The sequence below is a fragment of the Xenopus tropicalis genome, chromosome 3 (assembly GCF_000004195.4).
Source record: "Xenopus tropicalis strain Nigerian chromosome 3, UCB_Xtro_10.0, whole genome shotgun sequence".
In the NCBI taxonomy this organism is placed as follows: domain Eukaryota; kingdom Metazoa; phylum Chordata; class Amphibia; order Anura; family Pipidae; genus Xenopus; species Xenopus tropicalis.
Window position 1 is genome coordinate 131,167,498 of NC_030679.2, and position 25,836 is coordinate 131,193,333.

At 40.9% G+C, this 25,836-nt stretch overlaps 1 protein-coding gene across 11 annotated transcripts in view; it reads right to left on the reverse strand.

Moving 5' to 3' along the window:
- The window catches only part of nsd3 (nuclear receptor binding SET domain protein 3), a 70,319-nt gene that overhangs the window by 33,213 nt on the left and 11,270 nt on the right, over positions 1–25,836 (reverse strand). For all 11 annotated transcript variants that reach the window (XM_031897697.1, XM_031897694.1, XM_031897693.1 and 8 more), the window contains exons 3-6: positions 17,048–17,213; positions 16,681–16,835; positions 14,845–15,384; positions 11,817–11,943 (exon numbers count right to left, since the gene is read on the reverse strand). In XM_031897697.1, coding sequence (XP_031753557.1) covers positions 11,817–11,943; positions 14,845–15,384; positions 16,681–16,835; positions 17,048–17,213 — 988 coding nt within the window. The remainder of the gene's footprint in view (positions 1–11,816; positions 11,944–14,844; positions 15,385–16,680; positions 16,836–17,047; positions 17,214–25,836) is intronic.

Genomic DNA, 25,836 nt, shown 5'->3' on the forward strand with positions numbered 1-25,836 from the left:
AAAAATAGCGATTTGCAGGTCAGCAAAAAACCCACAGCTCAGGGGCATTAGGGATGGGCAATTACCCCCAGAGAAGGGTCACGGGCAGGCGGCAGGCCGAATTTTCCTCCAGTCCGCCCATTCCTGATCTCTCTACAGTGCTCCAAGCTCTACTAGTGACAGGATGGCGCTTTTTTATATACTTGAGCTCACCATATCCCCTCCAATTCCTTTGCAGAAGGAGTGGGTGGGTGGGCACAGGTATATAAATCAGCTCATTGTGGTCAGCGCCAAATTTCTTTTTCGGCGCCCATAGGCTGCCCCCTTTCTCTGCCCCTCCCCCCTCAGGATCACGCGCATGCGCATCCTTGTAGCTCTCGTAAGGAGCACTGGGGACAGGACTCGCTGATGTTTTCTGCGCTTCCCGTCCCCAGTGCTCCGTAAGTGAGGTGCGGCTGGGCGGCATGCCATCCAAAATTTTTGCCGCCCTAGGCCCGGGCCTTTGTGGCCTCGTCACAAATCCAGGCCTGATTGTGGTGGGTTGGGACACCAACATTGTCGACCTGCATACTAAAAACACCATATAATACTATGGTTACTAAAGTTATGTTATTTTAAAAATATATACTGAGAGGGCTCTTAAGACGAAGACACATGGAGCGATAAGTCGCAGTGCGGTGGCTAATCGCAGCGACTTTCACTCCACAGGGTACTGTAAACGTTGCTGTGACTAATCACACACGGGTTTTCGATGCGCGGATTAGTTGCCACAACTTTTTTAAAAAGTTGCCCTTAAGAGTCTAGAATAAACTAGTCAAGGTAAGCAATACTCTGCTTCCCTTCATTCCATTAGGAAGTAGCCTAGCTAATGAAGAACAGAAACATTAGGTCCTGATCCCGACATAAGCTATTCACTACTTTTTACTGTAGTGTATAAATATGTCATTTTTCCAGGATTTTTCTAATCACATCCGAAACCATAAGCACAGAATCGGATGTACACACTGTAAATACAGCTCTCTTAAACACAAAAATGTCTGTTTTGGACTAATTTGTACTTCACACCTCCCGGGCTTAAAGATAAAAATCCTATTCAAGATATACAGAGCCATGGGCAAAAACACTGGCACCTTTGCACTTTTCTGCAACATCATTTTCTGACGCTATCAAAACCAGGTTTGACACCAACTTTTCATAAAAAAAAATTACTGAGATGAAGAGATTCCTCCAGCCATGGATGAGCTTTCTACATCTCCTGACAGTTTGGATCATTCTTCTTTTACAAACTGCTCCAAGTTCTTCTTATATTTTAAGGATGTCTTCTCTCCAATGCAATTTCAGATCTTTTAAATAGATTTAGATCTGGACTTTTATGGGTCCAGTCTTATGGAACAGTCAAGTGTTTTGTCTTTAGCCATTCCTGGGTGCTTTTTTTAAGTTTGCTTCATTGTTCTGCTGAAAAAATGTCTCAGTAATCTCCTGATTTCATGATGCCATGCAAAGACTCAGGAAGACTCTAAGTTCCAGTGGCAGAAAAGCAACAGCACAGCATTAGTGGACGTCCTTCATAGTTTGACAATAGGGATGATGTTATTTTCCTTCAGGCTTAATTTTTCATTTAAACGAAATGATGTTGTTCTTACTAAAAAGCTCTAATGCTACAGTTCTCTATGAACTATGAAGACATTCTCCCAGAAGGATTTTGGGTGTGTTTTGTTGAACTCCACTCAAGCTTTCTTCTACTTCTGTCAATACTGAAATCCCAGTCTCCTATCTCAGAGCCCAGATTATTGAGTCAGCGATGGACGGTGCAAGCTGTAACGTTTGCACCTTGTTTCTGAAGGCCAGCTACAATGCCATGGGCTATAAGCTTCTGGATAACTTTGTGTGTGATGGACATCAACAAAAATGACCATTCCAAGTGATATTGTCTAGTCGAAGCTAGGAAAACTACCTGCTTGGTCCTGCAAACAACTGCACAATGGGCAAATTTCATTGCTAATGACAAAAAATTTCCAAACCTGCCCAATGTCAGATGAAAATGTGTGATCAGTGAATGCCCACTAACCTTAAAATAATTTGACAGATTTGTCAGATCTCACAAAAATTGGTGCGAGATCACACTAAAATTGGGAGAGAAAAATCGAAACTTGTATGGCCAGCCAGCTTAAGAGGCAGATTTGTCAATATATGAGATCGGTTGGTAGTTTTACCTAACATAACCTTATTTTATATAACAAGACTCAGAGATAAGGCTCTAAAAGAAGAAGGAAAGGTAAAAACTCAGTAAGCTTTATCAGAAAGGTCTATGTAAATACAGCCATAAGCACTCACAGAAACTCTGCACTGAGTCCTCTATCAAAAGAAACACAGGATTTTTTGTCTTCCTTTTTTGTAAACATGTTGTTTTGGTGTCTGCCTTCCTCTATCAGAAAAATCTTTCATTCCCCCTCCCTTAGGAATGTGTGATCTGAGCTATAATGGCTAGGTGGTGAATTTATTGGCAGTAAAATGCAAAAATATTTCTCCTTTAACAGAATGACTGCTTTATTGTAAGTCCCAAATAGAGTCTTGGGAAGCATTCAGCCCCACAGACTGTTATTTTAAACAACCTCCTGCTATAACTGGTGCTATTTTAAAAAAAAAAAGTGCAACGGTGCCAATATTTTTTGCCATGACTGTATATCATCTCTGCAATTATAAGCCTGAAGTCTTTCTGAAAGGTGGGAGAAGGCTGGCTCTGTTTCATACAATTCTCCCAGGAGCTGCACAACTAATGACATACCAACAGAATAACAGATGTTGGACACCAGTAAATCAATAGCCATAAAACTATACAGATTGACACCAGCTAAGTAGGTTTCTCCCCGGCAGGTATCAGAAAGTCATATCATGATACAGGGAGCTGACAAAAAGGTCTAAATTAGGAGAGGTTACTGTGCACAGAACTCTGCCAGAGGGATGAGATAACGTTCTTGTAATTTTTTTCCCACAATTTCCTCCAGTTGATACCATATCTGCCTCAGGCTGCAATGAGAACATCACTTTAAGGTGGCCATACACGCTAAGATCCACTTGCTTGGCAAGGTCGCTAAGCAAATGGATCTTCTCCTGATATCCCCACCTACGGGTGGGCGATATTGGCCTAATTTGGTTGTTTGCCCTTGGGGCCAAAGGGCCAAATTAGAACGATGGGTATAGGCGTCCGTCAGTTCAATGAGCCGATGCAGTACCCGATCTAACTAATTTTCAAACTAGCCCGATTGAGATTTGGCCAATTTCAGGCCAGATGTCGGCCGGCAGGCCCGTCGTTCTAAGAGACCAATATCGGCAGCTAGAACTGGCCCATGTATGGCCACCTTCAGATAGTGTTTGACAAGAAACATCAGCAAGCAGAAAACTTATTACAGGTATGGGATCCCTTATCTGGAAACCCGTTATCCAGAAAGTTACAAATTACGGAAATGATACTAAATGATACTAAGGTATAATGAGTCCTTATTGGGGGCAGAACAATCCTATTGGGTTTATTCAATATTTAAATGATTTTTAGCAGACTTAAATTATGGAGATCCACATTACGGAAAGATCCCTTATCCGGAAAACCCCAGGTCCCGAGCATTCTGGATAACAGGTTCCATACCTGTACTCACCAAAGAAGTGAAATTTAACTGACAAATCAGAACTCTTACTCAGCTTATTAACTTACCTTAGATTTTCTCTTTTTAACGATCATCAATAATTCCCCCCAAAAAGAATGCGCAGTAATGTGGGCAATACACTGCAAGATCCACCCGATTTGGCGACTAAAACATTGGGCCAAATAAGGATGATTCAATCATTTGGGGGATAGGGAGTCCTGCAGGGAGAAGTCCACATCAACACAATGATGCAGCGCTTGCCCTAGATATCTGCTACGTTATTACCCAGATATTGTTCATAGTTTCACAATGTGCTTAGGGAAGTCTAAAGACCATTTTAATATTAAAGGGGTGGTTCACCTTTAAACTAACTTTAAGTATGTTATAGAATGCCCTATTCCTAGTAACTTTTAGTATTTTTATTTATCGCTATAGTTTTTGGACTATTTGCATTTTCTCTTTCTTTCCAGTTTTCAAATAGGGGTCACTGACCCCGACAGCCAAAAAACTACTGCTCTGCAAGCTGACAATTTTATTATTATTGTTGTTACTTTTTATTGCTTATCTTTCTATTAAGCCCTTCTCCTATTCATCTTCCAGTCTCTTTCAAACCACTGCCTGGTTGCCAAGGCAAACAAGACCATAGGAACCGGTAGTTGCTGATATTCCAAACTGGAGAGCTGCTGGACAAAAAAAACTATATAACTGAAAAACCATAGAATATGGTTATATATTGAAAAACCAAGAATAAAAAATGAAAAACAATTGCACATTCTCAAACGTCATACTAAAAGTTAATTATAAAGGCATTTTATAAAACTGCAAATAAAATAACATAACCTGTTGTGATGGCAGATTCTCTTAATGCCTATAAGATTCTTAAACAAGCATAGTATCCAAGGCTATTGTGATACTAATATCTACAGTTAGTATTGATGTTGGTATATATGGGTTATGTATGTGAGTGTATAGATAGGACAGTGTGGGTCTGTATGTGAGTGGATAGATAGGTCAGTATGGGTCTGTATGTGAGTGGATAGATAGGTAAGTATGGGTCTGTATGTGAGTGGATAGATAGGTCAGTATGGGTCTGTACGTGAGTGGATAGATAGGTCAGTGTGGGTCTGTACGTGAGTGGATAGATAGGTCAGTGTGGGTCTGTACGTGAGTGGATAGATAGGTCAGTATGGGTCTGTATGTGAGTGGATAGATAGGTCAGTGTGGGTCTGTATGTGAGTGTATAGATAGGTCAGTGTGGGTCTGTATGTGAGTGGATAGATAGGTCAGTGTGGGTCTGTATGTGAGTGGATAGATAGGTCAGTGTGGGTCTGTATGTGAGGGGATAGATAGGTCAGTATGGGTCTGTATGTGAGTGGATAGATAGGTCAGTATGGGTCTGTATGTGAGTGGATAGATAGGTCAGTATGGGTCTGTATGTGAGTGGATAGATAGGTCAGTATGGGTCTGTATGTGAGTGGATAGATAGGTCAGTATGGGTCTGTATGTGAGTGGATAGATAGGTCAGTATGGGTCTGTATGTGAGTGGATAGATAGGTCAGTATGGGTCTGTATGTGAGTGGATAGGTCAGTGTGGGTCTGTATGTGAGTGGATAGATAGGTCAGTGTGGGTCTGTATGTGAGTGGATAGATAGGTCAGTATGGGTATGTATGTGAGTGTATAGATAGGTCAGTATGGGTCTGTATGTGAGTGGATAGATAGGTCAGTATGGGTCTGTATGTGAGAGGATAGATAGGTCAGTATGGGTCTGTATGTGAGTGGATAGATAGGTCAGTGTGGGTCTGTATGTGAGTGGATAGATAGGTCAGTGTGGGTCTGTATGTGAGGGGATAGATAGGTCAGTATGGGTCTGTATGTGAGTGGATAGATAGGTCAGTATGGGTCTGTATGTGAGTGGATAGATAGGTCAGTATGGGTCTGTATGGGAGTAGATAGATAGGTCAGTATGGGTCTGTATGTGAGTGGATAGATAGGTCAGTGTGGGTCTGTATGTGAGTGGATAGATAGGTCAGTGTGGGTCTGTATGTGAGTGGATAGATAGGTCAGTATGGGTCTGTATGTGAGGGGATAGATAGGTCAGTATGGGTCTGTATGTGAGTGGATAGATAGGTCAGTATGGGTCTGTATGTGAGTGGATAGATAGGTCAGTGTGGGTCTGTATGTGAGTGGATAGATAGGTCAGTATGGGTCTGTATGTGAGTAGATAGGTCAGTATGGGTCTGTATGTGAGTGGATAGGTCAGTATGGGTCTGTATGTGAGTGGATAGGTCAGTATGGGTCTGTATGTGAGTGGATAGATAGGTCAGTATGGGTCTGTATGTGAGTGGATAGATAGGTCAGTATGGGTCTGTATGTGAGTGGATAGGTCAGTGTGGGTCTGTATGTGAGTGGATAGATAGGTCAGTGTGGGTCTGTATGTGAGTGGATAGATAGGTCAGTATGGGTATGTATGTGAGTGTATAGATAGGTCAGTATGGGTCTGTATGTGAGTGGATAGATAGGTCAGTATGGGTCTGTATGTGAGAGGATAGATAGGTCAGTATGGGTCTGTATGTGAGTGGATAGATAGGTCAGTATGGGTCTGTATGTGAGTGGATAGATAGGTCAGTATGGGTCTGTATGTGAGTGGATAGATAGGTCAGTATGGGTCTGTATGTGAGTGGATAGGTCAGTGTGGGTCTGTATGTGAGTGGATAGGTCAGTGTGGGTCTGTATGTGAGTGGATAGATAGGTCAGTGTGGGTCTGTATGTGAGTGGATAGGTCAGTATGGGTTTGTGGGTGCTGGGTTTACTTGGAAGGGTTAAACTTGATGGACTCTGGTCTTCTTTCAACCCTATGTAATTATGTAAATAATGCAGAGCAGTCAGTGGAGAGGACAAACGTAAATCCCTCCCAGTACTAAGTATTTTACAGATGGGGGTTCACTATTTGATCCCAAACAGAGTACAATATCAATATGGAATTTGCGTGTTGCTCAGGATTGCTTCTATGAGCAAATGAGATAGAGAAGAGAGGGACATGGCACACATTATTTTTCCTGAATGGCATCTTTCCAAAGGAAATTTTGATGAAAAGGTTATAGTCGCAGCCTTTTTCAATTACATACTAGCGGAATCTGCCTATGGCGCAGACTTCCACTCCCTATTTCTGCTAATGATGTTACAACTATAGAATAACACATATTAAAAGTAAAAAACACAACACACTGCAGGTATACTTTCTCTTTTAAAGAGGACCTGTCACCCAGACATAAAAAGCTGTATAATAAAAGTCCTTTTCAAATTAAACATAAAACCCATTTTCCCATTTGAATGTGGCTCATAGGTAAAAAAAAGTCGGGGACCCCCGGGCTAGAGTGTGGTTGACTCTATCATGACAATAATAGTGGGGTAAGGATCCACATGAAAACAATCTTCCTGTATCACAAAGTAGCACCTTCACAGGAGTAAATGCAAAATGGCAGGCAGCATGTAACAGTGTTTGATATGTGTATAGAGATATCCACAAATGCATTTAGGTCTGTGTAGTTTCATATCATGTCCTTACAAGTACTGTGTGTGTCCTCATTCCACAAAATCCAGCTTCTGAATAATAACAAGGCATAAAGGTATTTGGTTATGGTAAAACTGCAAATATGGGCACAGGGGTATCCATATGTTAACCAATCAGAAGGCACCAATACTGACCAGGGGGGGGTGGTCTATGCCAGGTGGTTCCAGAAAGTGAGGTTAAATGATATAATCACTTCCCACTTGTCTGTATCACTTTGAAAACCACCTTGACATTAATCCAGTATGCTAAAAAGGAACCCTTTCTCTCCCAGTAGCACTCCATTACTGACCAGTGTCAACCCCTTCTCCCAGGGCTCCTGCACTAATGTTGGGCTTGATGTCTAAGGGGTGTTTGCCCCATTCTCAAGCTTAACGTCACGGGTGCAGCAGCCATGAAAAAAAGGTGTCATGGGACGCAACAGTTTTGCAAAAGGTATATAAGAGGTTAGTTATTTTAGCACATTTAGACTATTTAATGACATACTCTCTACTATATTCAGTATTCATAAAGATGCAAAATTCCATCATATATTAATTATTAACCAAGTGACCAATGATGTCTGGCAATTGGAGATTTCAAATCCTGCAGAAATCATAATCAAAATCGCCATATCTTTCATCAAGGTGAAGGTTATATAACGATCAGTATTCTATAGATGGACCTATTCGAATCAACTTTTCAAATGGCCTCTATTTATTTTGTATTATTTTGGAATTATTAGTATGCTGCCTATTGCTAGCCTCTAACTTAAGGTGGCCATACACGACAAGATTCACTTGTTTGGCGATCTAAAAGGTGGGCAATATTGGGTCAAATGATCGAATACAAAAGCGGGCATAGGTGCCGCCGGACTGAGGACCGCATCAACGAGCTGATGCGGTCCCTAATCTGACAGGGGGCAGATAAGCTGCCAAATCTGTCTGAAGAACCCAAATCAGCAGGTGAAATCTGCCTGTGTATGGCCACATTAAAACCAAAAAGCAGATCAAATGCGACAGTATAGGATTTTCTGTCTCCAAACTGCTGTCTGGGTAATTAAACCATAGCAACCAGATAGCAGTTGAAACTGAAAAAAACCCCAAAAAACTCAAGTGCCAATTGCAGTTTATCTTTACATAATTCTGTCTACATCACAGTAAGTCAATTTTAAATGTAACTAACCCCTTATCCTGAAGAATAAAAATATAAACCATATTTATTAGGAGACGATGAAGGTGACAACATACTTGCTTAGCCTTACAATTTCACAAGATTCAAGTCAAATTTTAAATAGATACAAAGCTAGCGATCAAAAGGATCTGATCAAAAAATATCCACTTTTCTCTAACCTGAATGGGTTATGAAGCTGGATGGCAGCCTGTAGTGTGAATGAGAGCTATAAGCTATAAATTAGTACTAATGATGAACACACCAGGCAAGGCAAGAGTATAGAAATCACATGTTAACGTTTAAGGCCTGTGGCTCACAGGGAGGATTATGGGTAAACCCTCAGCAATCCTCTGTGAACAGAAACACCCGTACATCCCCCCACAGCATACATCATATAACAACACCAGCACTGGCCCCCAGCAAAGCTCACAAAATGCCCAAACCCACCTCTATGGCAGCAGCAAGGCACAAACGTAAATATTTTATTTAAAAAAAAAATATACAAATATACTTTAGTAAATGCAAACAGTGTATAATGCTTAGTAAGGGGATGATAGCAAAACATAAAATACCTTTATTCCCTTATAGCGATAGCTATTGTATTCCCAAGCGTTTTTTAAACTTATCTCTGCTTTCTTTTCCCAATAAAATGACACTAAATTACATAACATAAGCAAAATACTTTATTCTGTTAAAGGAGAGTTTACAAGCTCTGCATAATGAGCTCCTCTCTCCCAATGTTTGCCATTGCCACTTGGCAAATGTCACATCAGGTATTTTTGAAGCTTAGTGTTTTTCATTAAAGGGGAACTCCACCTGACTTAAGCTTTTTGAAAAGGAAACATCTTTTTCAGCAATATACATCAATTAAAAAATATGCAGTCTTTCATGATTTGTAATGTAATAATCTGGTTTGGAACAGTTCCCTAAGCCCCACCCCCTGTTCCCCTGCTGATCTGGCTGGCTACTTTGAGACTCAAATAACATGTAATAGTAGTCGACTGTCCTCAGCCTGTATCCTCCCAATCCCACAATGCCCTGCACATGTGATGTCAGTAAGGAAAGGAAAATCACAGTGCAATGCATTGTGGGTTGTGCAGTTCCTGCATGCTTCCTGTAAGCTGTTACAATTTGTAACATCAGTGTTCTAGTCCCTCCTCCCCTGCCAGAATTTCAAATAATGCAGAAAGAGAACTGTTTTGCAGCTGGATTTTGGTTCGGAAGCCAGAGTTCCCCTGTAATGAATCAGTAAATGCAAAATACAGAAATTTCATCATAAAAGCAAAGCTTTATCCAGAGGAAAGTTAACTGGGAGGTAGAGCAGGACTAAATTATCCCCTGTCAAAGTATAGACAAATATAAAAATAGAATTTAATTTTTAAATTAAAATACATCAAAGCCTATTTTCCATAAAAAATATGCATTTGATTTTAGCTGGACATGTGGTTCTAGGCCCCCTTTGTTCACCTTAAAATAAGCCTTTGGCACAATGCATTCTGTGAGATGGGCAACAATTGGCAACTGTTCTTTATCTTGTTTCCTATGTGGTTTTGAATTAGGCATGTAAATGAATATGAGAAACCCTGATCAGAAAGATGATTGGGGCAGATTTATTATAGATCAGATTGGGGAATTCAGATGATTTAAACAAAATAACCTTTATCAAAGCAGATGTCAGTCCTTGTGAATGTGTTCGACTGCTTTAAACAGCCAGTTGCCATTCTGTCCAATAGAGTGCTACTGCACTACAATTTAAAGGGATACTGTCATGATTTTTATGATATACTTTTTATTTCTAAATTACACAGTTTACATAGCAAATAATTCACTCTACCATTTATAATTTTATTCTGGAACCAACAAATGTATTTTTTAGCTGTAATATTGGTGTGTAGACGCCATCTCAGTGCATTGTGCCTGAGTCTGAGCTTTCAGAAGGAGCCAGCGCTACTCATTAGAACTGCTTTCAGGTAACCTATTGTTTCTCCTACTCCCATGTAACTAGAGGAGTCCCAAGCCAGACTTGGATTTCTTACTATTGGTGTGTAGGGGCCATCTCAGTGCATTGTGCCCGAGTCTGAGCTTTTAAGAAGGAGCCAGCGCTACACATTAGAACTGCTTTCAGGTAACCTATTGTTTCTCCTACTCCCATGTAACTGGAGGAGTCTCAAGCTGGACTTGGATGTCTAAAGGTGGCCTTATATGGTAAGATCTGTGCAGATCTTCTCCCAATATCCCCACCTACGGGTGGGCGATATCGGGCTAATTGGGTCATTTGGTCCTGGGGTCAAACAATTGAATGGTGGGTATATGCGCCGTCGGTACATGGGCCGCATCAACAAACCGGTCGGTTGGGCAGGCCTGTAGTTGTGCCCATACACGGGCCGATAAGCTGTTGAACCGATATTGGCAGCTGGAAGCGGCCTGTGTATGGGCACCTTTACTATTGAGTGCTGTTCTGATACCTACTGGGAGCTGCTATCTTGCTCCCTTCCTATTGTTCTGCTGATTGGCTGCTGGGAGGGGGGTGGATATCACTCCAACTTGCAGCGCAGCAGTAAAGTGTGACTGAAGTTTATCAGAGCACAGGTCACATGGCTGTGACCCCATGTGAAATTTCAAAATTAAATATATTTTATATTATTAAATCTTTATTATTATATATATTAAATCTGTTTTTGAAAAATGGATTACAATGCAGGATTCTGCGGGTGAAGCTTTATTAACTGATGGGTGTTGAAAAAAATGATTTCCCATGACAGTATTCCTTTAATGGCTTTTAATAAACCCTAGCCTCAGGATTAATATGTTTTCTGGCTGCTAAGATCTATGCCCTGGGACCCAGTTTGCACCTTCAATTTAAATTTTCCCTTTAAAGACTTTTGACACTCAATGGCGATTTGGGGAAAAAGCTCACCTCACTGTCAATGCCCATGTTCATGTAACCCCTACACAAACGCTTGGTCCTCGGGTCTGAATAGTGAAGTCTAGGGAAGGAATCTGCATGCATGTATCAGACTTGTACTCAATGTTCCCTTGCATGGAATGGAATGGTGTATGACATTAATGAACTACATACCATAGTGATCCTCTCTTTAATAAAAAATCGGTGGTTTATTAATTGCTTTATACAATGTAAAATAAAATATATATTTTTGTATACATTCTCAACAGTGCCAAAGACCAGCTCAATTGCTGAGCGTAACCTATGGCAACAGGTAAATCCATTCAACACTGCAAACACCTTGTCGTCTTGGTATTGTTTATTGCACAGAAAAGCAGCATATAACAAAAAAAAATATCAAAGGGCTGATGGCGCAGTTCTGAGAAAAAAAAATACTGAGTTTGTTTTTCGTTCCATATTAGCTCTGGGCCAGTCTCTCTCTCTCTCTTTTTTTCCCCCCTCCCCCAATTCACTTTGGCAGTAGGGAGCTGTGTTAGGGGGTAGACACGTGCAGTTTCATATTGTGCCTACCTGTGGCCCCCGATGTTTCAGGAGCAGGCGTGTGCTGTGCCGAGGATTTCTCTGACTTCTGGTTGGGGGAGGGTGCAAACGCCCTTTCTGGGGCTTTGACAGTAATTTCTGTCTTGTTACCGACTTCCTTTAAAGAAAAACAAAATAAACAAGATAAAGTTAATAAGTCATGGCTTCATCGGTCAAATGCATATGTTAAAGGGACTGTTCACCTTAAAATTAACTTTAAGAGATGTGTAAAGAGTGATATTCTGAGATAATTTGCAATTGGTCTTCATTTTTTTATTATTTGCGGTTTTCAGGTTTTATTCTTGAACCAACAAATGTATTTTTTAGCTGTAATATTGGTGTGTAGGCGCCATCTCAGTGCATTGTGCCTGAGTCTGAGCTTTCAGAAGGAGCCAGCGCTACATATTAGATCTACTTTCAGGTAACCTATTGTTTCTCCTACTCCCATGTAACTGGAGGAGTCCAAAGCCGGACTTGGATTTCTTACTATTGAGTGCTATTCTGATACCTACTGGGAGCTGCTATCTTGCTCCCTTCCCTTTGTTCTGTTGATCGGCTGCTGGGAGGGGGGCGATATCACTCCAACTTGCAGCGCAGCAGTAAAGTGTGACTGAAGTTTATCAGAGCACAGGTCACATGGCTGTGGCACCCTGGGAAATGAAGAATATGGCTAGCCCCATGTGGAATTTTAAAATTAAATATAAAACAATCTGTTTGTGTTCTTGAAAAACAGATTACAGTGCAGGATTCTGCTGGAGAAGCTCTATTAACTGATGGGTTTCCCCATGGCAGTATTCCTTCAAACAGTGACTTACCTACTGCGTGTAACAATTTAGCACTACAACAACACTGATACAATTGGTCCCTGCAACAAGCTATATTCCCAACTGATCTCAGGGGTTGTTCACCTTTAAATTAACTTTTGGTATGTTGTAGAGTGAGAAAACTGGTCTTCATTTTTTATTATTTGTGGTTTTTGAATTATTTAGCTTTTTATTCAGCAACTCTCCAGTTTGGAATTAGAATAGCTATGTCGTTGTTAGGGTCCAAACTGCCCTAACAACCAGGCAGTGGTTTGAATAAGAAACTAGAATATGAATAGAAAGGAAAGCAATAAAAAGTAACAGTTACTATGAAATCGTAGCCTCAAAGGGCAATAGTTTTTTTTACCGACAGGGTCAGTGACTCCCTTATGAAAGCTGGAGAGAGTTGTAAGAGAAAAGCAAATAATTCAAAAACTATAAAACATGAAGACCAGTTGAAAAGTTACCTTAAACGTGAAGCACCCCTTTAAATAGTAAAATTACAGGCACTGATCAAATGCATTGTAGTGAAAATATGTTCTAAATGTAAGATCTGTATATATTTTATTTTATATAAGATAACCTTGATGGCTTCTGGAGAGACCTAAACAGCTCCAAAGGCTAATGGCACCCTAAGAGTCTTCTCTGCATAGAAACACAGGCTGAGAAATGGGTTGATCTGCTGTCCTGCACACTGTCACTACAGAGCTCATTTAGCAACACTGGACACATTTTCACCTGGGCAGTAACCCATGAGCACCAATCAGTGATTAGTTTTGTTTATTCAGTTGTGAGCAAAACAATGAAAGCAAAAACATGATTGGTTTCCATGGGTTAGAACCACTACTGTATTCTGCACCGAGTAAACGCCTCCCACTGGCTGCCGCTCTGCTCACAGCTGCTTGTCTGTACAAGGCAGACCATCTGAGCTTCTTCTAGTTGAAGCTGTGGGAAATAATGAGCTATTTTATTAAAAACTAGACACATTTACACAACTATAGATCCCCTTTAAAATGCACCAACTTTCATCACTAAATTAAAGAACAAGACCCTTAATCTGTAAACCATCAAGGTATATACTAATGCATTATACACTTAAATGTAGTATAAAGTCCTTCTAAGCATTTATGTAAAAATGCCTATAGACTATTCCAGAATAGGTCTCCCCCATCACTAATTGGTTTAGGAAAATGTATGTGTACAGCAACCGTTGTATTCAATATAGCCACCTGCAGAGTAAACTCAGCACACTGTACAGGTATCGTAGCCCTTTTAAAAGCAATTACAAATAACTTTTAAAGCACTAACATTTTTTAATAAATTCACATTGGAAAGTTGCTTGGAATTTTTTTTTTTTTTTTTTTTTTTTTATTAGGTTGACCTGAAAGGAGAAGGAAAGGCAAAAACTAAGCTTTATCAGAAAGGTCTGTGTAAATACAGCCATAAGCACTCACACAAACTCTGCACTGAGTTCTCAATCAAAAGAAACAAAGGATTTATTTTCTTCTTTTGTGTAAACATGTTCTTCGGTATCAGACTTCCTCTCCTTCAGGGCACAGGCACAAGCCTACGCAGCTCTCTCCTCTCCCCCTCCCTTTTTTGCTACCCCTCCATAAGAATGTGTAATCTGAGCTACCAATGGCTAGAGCTGCAGCAGGAAGACCAAGCTAAAATGGCAGCTGCTGTCTTACACAAACAGAGGGAAGCTTCTAGGGCTGTTACTCAGGTATGGTAAAGCTTTCTGCTGAATAAATATAGCGTTCTAGGTGGCACTAATGTGGCTAATCAATTGGCAGTAAAATGCCAAAATGCATTTCCTTTTCCAATAAATATTCAATGAGCTTTTTGACACTAAAGTATGGTGCTATTCAGAAGTCACCCCTCCAACCCAGTCTGCCCATAAAACACCATTCTGGTGCCATTGTTGGCCTATAGACTAATGGAAGATAATCAAGTCACCTTCAAATGAAAAATTACGTTGCACCATTATATTTTTTACTTTATATGTCCCAGCAGGTCAGGGGATTCATATAAAATACCGGGGCTACCTTTCTGTTTAGTAATGCAATTTACCAAAGATTTTGGCGACAGTTTAAAGCTTTTAGCCTTAGCAATCTGACAACAGTAGACAAAATATCATTATAAACCATTAACCTAAAACTTCTGTATCATACTTATTGTAAGTAGAATAGGTGCTTAGTGACACAAAGTCTTACCTTTGTTGTGTATATGAACTGTTCAAATCCCTCAGATGTAGCATTCTGTAAAGCAAGGACATTCTCGATTTTCACCACAGGGGACATGTTGCACTTCTGAAGATCAAGCGTACCCTTATGCAGTAGCACTGAAGCAGGAAGCGACTTACGAGCGGCTGCTGTCTTCCATGGCGTTTTTGCTGGTGGAGGCTGAGGCGGATGCTCCTCTTCGTGCGGCGGTTTCCTCTGACTTTGCCTCCTGTGTTCCGCCGGAGAGTCTTTATTGTTATGTGAGATCGGAGATGGGGCGGAAGGCTGTCGGGGAGGTGAGGGTAAAACTTCAGACAGGCGGTTTGACTCGGGCTCACTGCTGGAGGTGGACCGCCGACTCTTTTTGCCTATGTTTACAGGTTTTTTGGGTTCAGGGGGTTTTTCCTCATCTACGTAGATAAAGGTGTATTGCTCTATCCTCTCCTCCCGTGTCATCCGCAATGCCTTCTCTGCATGGGCAATTCCTATCTCCCACTGCACACGCTCTCGCTGGGGCCTTGGTTTTCTCATCTAGAACACAAAGAATAATGATGTTACAGATCCATCTGTGAACCTTTCTATTCTTTTTTGCATCAAATTCTTGCTGCTTCATATAAACCAAACCATGAATTACTGTTATATAAAGCACTGATTTATTTGAAGATGGCCATACACTATAAGGTTGACTAGTTTGTCGAGGCTGCCAAACAAGAAGATCTTTCCACCGATATGCCCACATAAGGTGGATCTAGCATATCTAAGTCTAAAGGAGGATATTAGAGTAATCTGAACATTTGTGGCAACTGGTGACCTGGGACCTTCCATCATTTTATACAATACCAACAAGTTATACAGGAATGGAATCTGTTATCTGTAAAGCTGCTATCCAAAAATTTCCAAATAACGTGAAGGCCATCCCCCATAGTCTCCATTATAGGAAAATAATTCTAATTTTCCAAAAAAAAAAACAAAAAAAAAAACAGTACCTTGTATGTGGTCCCAACTTAGATATAATTAATCCTTATTGGAGACAAAGCAATCCTTTTGGGTTTAATTAACGATTAAATGACTTATTAGCAGACCAAATAGATCCAGAAAACCCCAGGTCCCGAGCATTCTGGAAAACAGGTCCCATACCTCTACACCTCTTTTACTAAACTGGACCCATCTATAGCAAAAGCATCTCTGAGTAAGGCTTGTCACCCACAATAACGGAAAAGTGCATAACATAAAAATGCATCTGTTTCCATAAGCACTCAAAGAAAAGCTGCAATGTGTCCTCTATCAAAAGAAACACAGGATTGCTTGTGTTCTTCTGTGTATACATGTACTTTGGTATCTAATTTACTCTCTTAGAAAAATCCTTCATTCCAGAGCTGGAGTCTGCCAAACTGGCAGCTGCTATCTTAAACAAATGGAGGAAGCTTCTGGGGCAGTTTACTCAGGTATGGTAAATCTTTCCGCAGAATAAAGCATTCTATGTGGCACTAATGTGGTGAATCTATTGGCAGTAAAATGCTTAAATGACTTTCCTTCTCTTAAAAGGGGGAGTATAAAAAGCTACAAAATGTGTTCCATGGAGTAATAATTGAAAGCAACAAATCAAATGTTTTTTTGGAACTAAGTGGCCAGTAAATGCTTCTAGCTGATTGGATGCTGAAAATTACTAGGCCTTCGAGCAAACCCTGTGGGAAATTAAATAAAAGTTGCAAATACAGTTCCTGACTCATAAGCTCTGTGTGTGTAACTTACTGATTATTCATCCTTGTAGTATCTGTCTGGAAGTTTAATAAAAAAAACAATTGCACTTCAAATGAAAAACTGCACCTTGAGCTTCTCTGATTGGTTGCACGCTTTAGCAGAGTCTTCTGCTACCAGCTGCTCGTACTGCTGTTCTCCCCGGTACTCCTTCATGCGCTTCTCATGTACCCAGGCCCTCTCAGGCTCACTGCTGAAAAACTGCACGTGGTATTCTCGAGCCCCTGCAAAAGGGAAAATCATTTCAGGCAAGCTGATAACAAGGCCATTCGATTATGGCTCAATTTATTATATTATAAAGATCATTGCAAAAGTATTCAGATTCATGACCAATTCTCTTACGTTACTAATCAAAATGTTATTCTGTATGATGAGTAAGCAAAATATTTAGTTTGGACCTATAGCTGCATAGGGTACATATAATATATCATCTCACCTCTCGTGTTGATCTTGCTGTGGACATGTAACTGAGGGTCACAGGACACCATACAGGGCCACCAAGGAAACGTCCCCACTTTAGACCAAACTAAGTCTCCCACATGGAACCAAACACCAGTTCTGACTTCAGGGGATAGTGGGGAAACGGGTAAGTGCTTCTGTACCTGTGGGGATTGGGGGAAAAAATCAGAACTGCAAATTTTCCCATAATTTAGACATATCTGCTATAAAAAAAATTGTATTTTATTCATGAAAGCATTTATGCAACCTCATCTGGATCAGTAAAAGACAATACAGTACCTTGAATTCAGGGGAGTTAGTGTGTGATAATGAACTCTCTATAAACAAGTCCCTCCTTTCCTCCAGCTGCAGCCTCTATCTCAGGCTTACAGGTAAGGAGGATTTTTAGGCTGATGCCTCACTAGGAGATTAGTCACTGTGATGAATCTCTGCTACCTCAGGCAACTTATCTCCCCAAAAACCTTTCTATCAAAAACAAAGGGAATTGCATGTAGATAGGGCTATGCTTAGTTTTTCCAAAGTTGTGCAAAGTTTCCTCCTGCAACTTTGCACAACAAAAACATAAAGCGATGCGCAGGGTCGGACTGGTGCCCCAGGGGCCCTGCAGGTGCCCGCACCGCCGCCCCCCCCCCCCCACGCAGGGGCCCCCCTAGCAGAGCCCCCCACACAACGTCCTCCCCTGAGCGCGTAAATTTAATGCGTCTGGGGAGGAGCGGTCGGCAGGGAGAGCGCAGGCAAGGGTTGGGTCTGGGCCGCTGGGGCCCACCGAGATTTTCCCGGTGTCCCAGTCCGACCCTGACGATGCGTGGGCCTTTCCACCGGCAATTCCCTTTATTGCTGCTAGAAAGGCATTTTGGAGAGATTAGCCACCCATGGTAGCAGAGATTTATCACGGGCGACTAATCTCCCCATGGGACATTAGCTTTACAATACATAATTATTTAGTGCAAGAAATACAAAGTAACTCATTTTTTAAACTGAGACACTAGAATAACAAGTGATGAGCGCATCTGTCCCTCTTCAATTCGATGAAAAATTTGCGGAACTGTGAAAAAATGTTGAAAAATTTGTGAAACGCAGCAATCATGCAACTTTTTCGACACGCATGACTTTTTTACGTGACCAACTCTTTTTTTATGCAAGTAAACCATATACAATGAATCAGAGTAAGTATTCATACTGATATCTTTATATGTATGATGGGTGAATGATTGTGACCGATATCTTTGATGATCAGCCATCTTTAAAAATGTAATTTGCTGATTGACCCCATTGGCCATGGTGCATGTACAGATGAGTAAAGAGGAGTCTCGGCTGCTCTTCTGTTAATGCTGTTCCGATCATCCGGGCTGTTAGGCTGAAAGTAGGAACAACAAAAGGGTGGCAGTACTGTGTATTGCTACCAGCGGGCCAAAAGCTCGGATGCCATAAAGTATCAGTCAGTGAAATGCCCCCTTAACACCTACTAAACAGCAGGTATTTCCTTATCCGGAAACCCATTATCCAGAAAGTTCCGAATTACGGAAAGGACATCTCCCATAGACTCTATTTTAATCAAATAATTCACAGTTTTAAAAATGGTTTCCTTTTTCTCTGTAATAATAAAACAGTACCTGTACTTGTTCCCAACTAAGATATAATTACCCCTTATTGGGGGCAGAACAGCCCTATTGGGTTTATTTAATGGTTAAATGATTCCCTTTTCTCTGTAATAATAAAACAGTACCTGTACTTGATCCCAACTAAGATATAATTACCCCTTATTGGGGGCAGAACAGCCCTATTGGGTTTATTTAATGGTTAAATGATTCCCTTTTCTCTGTAATAATAAAACAGTACCTGTACTTGATCCCAACTAAGATATAATTAATCCTTATTGGAGCCAAAACAATCCTATTGGGTTTTATTTGTGTTTAAATCATTTTTTTAGCATATTTAAGGTAGAAGATCCGAATTACAGAAAAACCCCTTATCCAGAAAACCCCAGGTCCCGAGCATTCTGGATAACGGGTGCCATACATGTACAAACAAACACTGTTGCTACTACTATGTAAGGGGACATTGCCAGCCCCACTGAGCTGACTGCACCCCAATTGAATAGTAGCTTGGAGTTGCAGATGTGAGAGCCTAAAACCTCACGGATGTCCAATCCCTGTCTAAAATAAGGGCTTTTTAAATTTATGATACCTTCATGATAAATACCGGATATGGTGTTGTCTGATGATCACTGCGTCCCAACTGAAGCAGGCAACACCTCCTAGATTGCTAGTCTGCAGCTCATTCACGTTTCTTGTAAAGCACTCTTTCTTAACAAGTCAAGGACACTAATTATGTTGCAAAATTATCTTAAGGGAACAGTTCAGTGTAAAAATTAAACTGGGTAAAATGGATAAACTGCGCAAAATAAAACATATTTGTAATATAGTTAGTTAGGCAAAAATGTAATCTATAAAGGCTGGAGTGAGCAGATGTCTTACATAATAGCCAGAACACTACTTCTTGCTTTCAGCTCTCTAAGCTGTTAGTTAGTCAGTGGCTTTAGGGGGGGGCGCATGGGACATAACTGCTCAGTTAGTTTGAGAGCTCACTGGTCAGATTCAAATGCAAACTAACTGAACAGTTATGTCCCATATGCCCCCCCCCCCCCACCTTCAAGTCACTGATTGGTGTTCTGGTTATTATGGTAGACTTCTGCTCACTCCAGCCTTTATAGGTTACATTTTTGGCTAACTACCTATATTGAAAACATTTTTATTTTGTGCAGTCTGTCTATTTTACCCAGTTTCATTTTTACACAGAACTGTTCCTAAGGTCCAAAATATTGGTTTAGAACCAGTTATGCCCCCCCATCTTAATTATTATTATGGGGACCCCACACTAAGCAGCGTTGGGGGCCAGTTTTGGTCTCCACAACATAGTTTAAGAATTCATTGTTAAAGGGCATTACAGCACAAGAGATTAAGTGCAAATGCTGGCTGGGCAGCCCAGGGGCCACTAGTAGTTTAGGCAAGGCTAAAACTGCAAGTTGGGCAAGTACATCTTCATGTCAACAGCGGGAGGAAAAAAAGAAAGTGTTTTATTAGACAAATTTAAGAAATAAACAAAAGCTGAAGGTAAATATAAGGGCCCTGCAAATGAATTAATCTGGCAGGGTTTTCAGCTTCTGCCTCTCTCCAAACGTGAAACCAAAAATACCAGGGAAGGGTCTGAACACGATATAATAATATAATAATACAAATCTAATATACACTGTTATTGCTATAATGTTTTCATCACTTATCTTTTTGTTCAGACCCTCCTGTATTCATCGTCTGCAATTCAAACCGCTGCCTGGTTGCCAGGGTAGAGTGGGACCCTAGCAACTACATACCAGACAGCTGCAAAAAAATAAAATAAAAAGTTCAATAATTCAAATATCTCAAAGTAAAAAATATAACATTATAAAGACCACTAGCTAATTGCTACTGTTAGATAACATTACAGTTCTTTCCCACTAGCACTATTTATTCAGCTTCACCACTTGAGTAAAGTGACAGTCCTTTCTAACTCATTCTACATATCAGCCGTACCACCCAACATATGAAAAATTTAAAGAGGGACAAAAAGAAGTAAATTTGTTTGGCCATGCCCATTCTTGCGACCACACCCCCTAAATACCACTCCCATTTTACAAAATTTGGCAGGTTATTTCACTGGGCTCTCTGCCCAAAACTACTTTTTTAATTAAGTTTGAGAAACATTGTATCTTTTTAAGCATTCAGTGCAGGAGATCAAAGGGAACTGAGGGACTTTTCAGTATGAATCCGGGACTGTGGGCTGAGATTGTCCCGTGAAAATTCGGACAGTTGGGAGGTATGTATCACCACTTCCATAACATTACATTTCCGACTAGGATGTGGGTAGGATTTCTGTATGCAAGTATAGATGGTTGGTTGTGGGTCTTATCTACATTTCTTATTTTATATTATATAATCTATATTTTAACAATACTTTAAACAATTTTTTTAACTTTTTTTTTCTACCCCCGCCCACATCTCTAGATGTCACTTCCAGTTTTCAGCATCAGCACTTCCTGTTAAATAGTGGTCAGTGGGTTGTGGTTCGGATAATGGGGGTGGAAGCGGGTAAAAATGTGGGTTGTGGGTTCAGGTTTCAAAAATTGCCTACAATGACTGGTCTATAACAAGTCTGCCCCTAAGCATCCAAAAAAAAAATATAGAAGTCACCATTTCACGTAGGTAATGATAAAAAATAGCACCTGATTTAAATCCACATCTTAAAAGATGACATGATTGGAGCTTTCCATAGATCCTTTCTGGTATTTATTTATATATATAGATGAAAAATTCCAACGGGACAAGTAAAGGAGTATATACACCAAACAGTATATATGGCCCAGGTGCACAAACCTCCAGAAACCTTCAGCTCACAGGAAAATTTTAAACCAAATAACCTCCAAAATGCGAACACGGCTGGCACTATAGAAACTGGACCAAATAGTAAAAAAAAAGTGGTGCAGTTAAAACATGTGTTTTATGTAAAGAAAAAAACATCTCAAACATAGACAGCCTGACGCGTTTCGTTCCAAAGGGGGCACTTAATCATAGTTTTGAGAATCTTCTGAAACAAAAGTATTTAAAGCTAAAACAACCAATCAATCAAAATACAGAGTTAAATATCCAATCACAAGACCCCATTTATCCACCAATCAGATAAAATTTGCACAAAAAAGGTGTAAGGGTGCATGTTACATATATAAATAAATGTCTGAGAGATTACTTCAAGGCACACTCCATATTTTTGTATATTAAATATAACCTCTGAAGGTGCAAATCCATATCTTAAAAGATGATTGGAGCTTTCCATAGATCCTTTCCGGTCTGTGTTACACATGAGTGCTGGGTATCTCCTAGTAGTTTTTCCCCTGGATTGAAAGCCAATCACACTTCTACCTTTACATAAGGAAAGAAACATCAGTTGATAGTCATATCTAGCTAACTGCTGGCCGCCGGCCCAAAGATGGGGATTGCCTGACTTCCCACAAGCGCCAACGCTGCCGACTCTCCTTACTGGGAACACAGCCAGCTGGAACGGTTGGCTGGTACAGGAAATCTCCATTAAAACAGTACAAAAGGCAGCGTTTATAGGTACATTATTCTGTTTGTAATGCCATATACTTACCCCTGACCCCCGAATATAATGTACTAGGGATGCACTTAATGCAGAAAATAATGATTCTGTGCAGATCCTATAATGAAGTGCTAGCTACAACTGTATAAAAGATTTGTTCTTTCCTAAAATGATGAATTTTAATATAGCAACATGGCAGACTCTCAGCAAAAAGCTGAGGAAAATCTGGAAAATCACAATCAGCCTAGATCCCACCTAGAACCCCACATAAGGCCAATATCTGATTAGACCCTGCCCCCCTACACATTTTGGGACTATAACAAATAAAGGAAAGCTAGCAGGGACACAATTATCAATATCTAAGCATGCAACCAAGAAATTGTACTGCTTATTATGACTAGAAGGCTGCTTTTATGCTAAAAATGACAATAAAAATATCAGTGTATGTTACACTAAACATGCTATAGGGAAATTACCCATCAGGAGAGAGCTGCGCAGACTCTGGCCCCAGGAATGAAGGATTTCTCTGAGAGAGGAAGTCAGATACTCTAAGAACATGTTTACAAAAAAGGAGACAAGAAATCCAGTGTTTCTTTTGATAGATGAAGTGTTTCTGTAAGTGCTTATGGCTGTATTTACATAGACCTTTCTGATAAAGCTTACTTAGTTTTTACCTTTCCTTATTTTTTAAGGCCACTTTTGATGACAATTTGACAAGTCACATCCAAACAGACATAAAATTTAAAGCAACCCAAATAAAAAGGGACCTCCCAGCCAGAGTGACCATAATAAACATAAAATCCCCAGGTTGTTTATCCCATTTGCCATAGCATGAGGGCTATAAGGTCCATTTTCTGCCCTCAAAACCACAGCCAAAGCCCACTGCTCAGAAACAATAACCAGATAATGTAAGAAAGGCATGAAAATGACAATAGCCATCTCCCTTACAGAAGCAGCAGTGTATGGCAGCTTAGATGCCAGTGATACCCATTTGTCACAAGCATGGTACAAAGCGTTTCATTGGCTGGTGAGATACAGATAATTCATTACTCCTTGTCGGCCAATGGTCTAAAAACAAACTGCAGGATGCCTAGTGCGGCGGTGTTCTTGTTGTGATGGGTGAAGCTGCACGCAGTGTCCACTTGTATCAGACAAATAAACTATTGCCCAAAAAGTAGGTCAGCTTTCCCTTGCAATACTTCCTATCAGAGCTTCCTGCTAACCACAATGCAATGCTACCAGCACCAATTCACCACTAATCATTAGCCGCATACAAAAGAAATAGAAAGTACATCCTGCACCACAATCAGGTGCCAAAGGTAGAAAATTGTTTCTTTCCAGTCCAGCAAAATAAAGTAATTAAAATATAATGTACTGTTGCCCTGCCTGTGCTTGCCTTAGAAACTCTATAAATACCCTGCTGTGTAGCAATGGGGGCAGCCATTCAAACTGAAAAAATAAGGAGAAAAGGCACAGGTGACATAGCAGATAACGGACGCAAAACCATTGTACTCCACTGGACTTATCTGTTATCTGCTATGTTACCTGTGCCTTTTCTCATTTTTTCCAAGCTTGTATGGCTGCCCCCGGGGCTACACAGCAGGGTATTTATATAAACTATAGTAGGGTTTCTGTAGCAAACACCACAGCTGAACCAGTGCAGGAATGGCTGCCCCCGGGGCTACACAGCAGGGTATTTATATAAACTATAGTAGGGTTTCTGTAGCAAACACCCCAGCTGTACCAGTGCAGGAACGGCTGCCCCCGGGGCTACACAGCAGGGTATTTATATAAACTATAGTAGGGTTTCTGTAGCAAACACCCCAGCTGTACCAGTGCAGGAATGGCTGCCCCCGGGGCTACACAGCAGGGTATTTAAATATACTATAGTAGGGTTTCTGTAGCAAACACCCCAGCTGTACCAGTGCAGGAACGGCTGCCCCCGGGGCTACACAGCAGGGTATTTATATAAACTATAGTAGGGTTTCTGTAGCAAACACCCCAGCTGTACCAGTGCAGGAATGGCTTCCCCCGGGGCTACACAGCAGGGTATTTATATAAACTATAGTAGGATTTCTGTAGCAAACACCCCAGCTGTACCAGTGCAGGAATGGCTGCCCCCGGGGCTACACAGCGGGGTATTTATATAAACTATAGTAGGGTTTCTGTAGCAAACACCCCAGCTGTACCAGTGCAGGAATGGCTGCCCCGGGGCTACACAGCGGGGTATTTATATAAACTATAGTAGGGTTTCTGTAGCAAACACCCCAGCTGTACCAGTGCAGGAATGGCTGCCCCGGGGCTACACAGCGGGGTATTTATATAAACTATAGTAGGGTTTCTGTAGCAAACACCCCAGCTGTACCAGTGCAGGAACGGCTGCCCCCGGGGCTACACAGCAGGGTATTTATATAAACTATAGTAGGGTTTCTGTAGCAAACACCCCAGCTGTACCAGTGCAGGAATGGCTGCCTCCGGGGGCTACACAGCGGGGTATTTATATAAACTATAGTAGGGTTTCTGTAGCAAACACCCCAGCTGTACCAGTGCAGGAATGGCTGCCCCGGGGCTACACAGCGGGGTATTTATATAAACTATAGTAGGGTTTCTGTAGCAAACACCCCAGCTGTACCAGTGCAGGAACGGCTGCCCCCGGGGCTACACAGCGGGGTATTTATATAAACTATAGTAGGGTTTCTGTAGCAAACACCCCAGCTGTACCAGTGCAGGAATGGCTGCCTCCGGGGGCTACACAACAGGGTATTTATATGAACTATAGTAGGGTTTCTGTAGCAAACACCCCAGCTGTACCAGTGCAGGAACGGCTGCCCCCGGGGCTACACAGCAGGGTATTTATATAAACTATAGTAGGGTTTCTGTAGCAAACACCCCAGCTGTACCAGTGCAGGAATGGCTTCCCCCGGGGGCTACACAACAGGGTATTTATATGAACTATAGTAGGGTTTCTGTAGCAAATACACCAGTGTCACCAGTGCAGGGCAGCAGTATATTATATTTTCATTACTGTAAAACACTTTCCCTTTTTGGTGTTACTGTTCCTTTAAAAGCACCAGTGACCCGCTCCAACCAACTAGGATAGGAACTGTGTAATAGCAAAAATATTAGTGACCTTCAGGTACAGGTATGGGACCTGTTATCCAGAATTTCTGGGTAAGGGGTCTTTCTGTAATTTGGATCTCTATACTTAAGGTCTACTAAAAATTATTTAAACACAAATTAAACTCAATAGGATTGTGTTCGCATCCAATACGGATTTGTTATATCTTAGGATAAAGTACAAGGCACTGCTTTATTATTATAGAAAAAAAGGCAATTATTTTTAAAAATTAAAATTATTTGATTATATTGGAGTCAATAGGAAATGGTCTTTCTGGATAACAGGTTTCCGGATAACAGATTCTATACCTGTATAGGTTTTTTTTATTCCTCTGCAGCTTTGAAAGTATTCATCTTAGTATTTTCTCTCTCTCGTGGCTGATTATTCTTTTCAGGGCCCCTCCTATCTATAAGTCCCTCTGTCATTTAAATAAATGCTGTGTAAAAAGTGGGATAAACCATTACCGGTGATGTTGCTCATAGCAGCCAATCAGATGCTTTGCTTTGGTTTTGTAACTG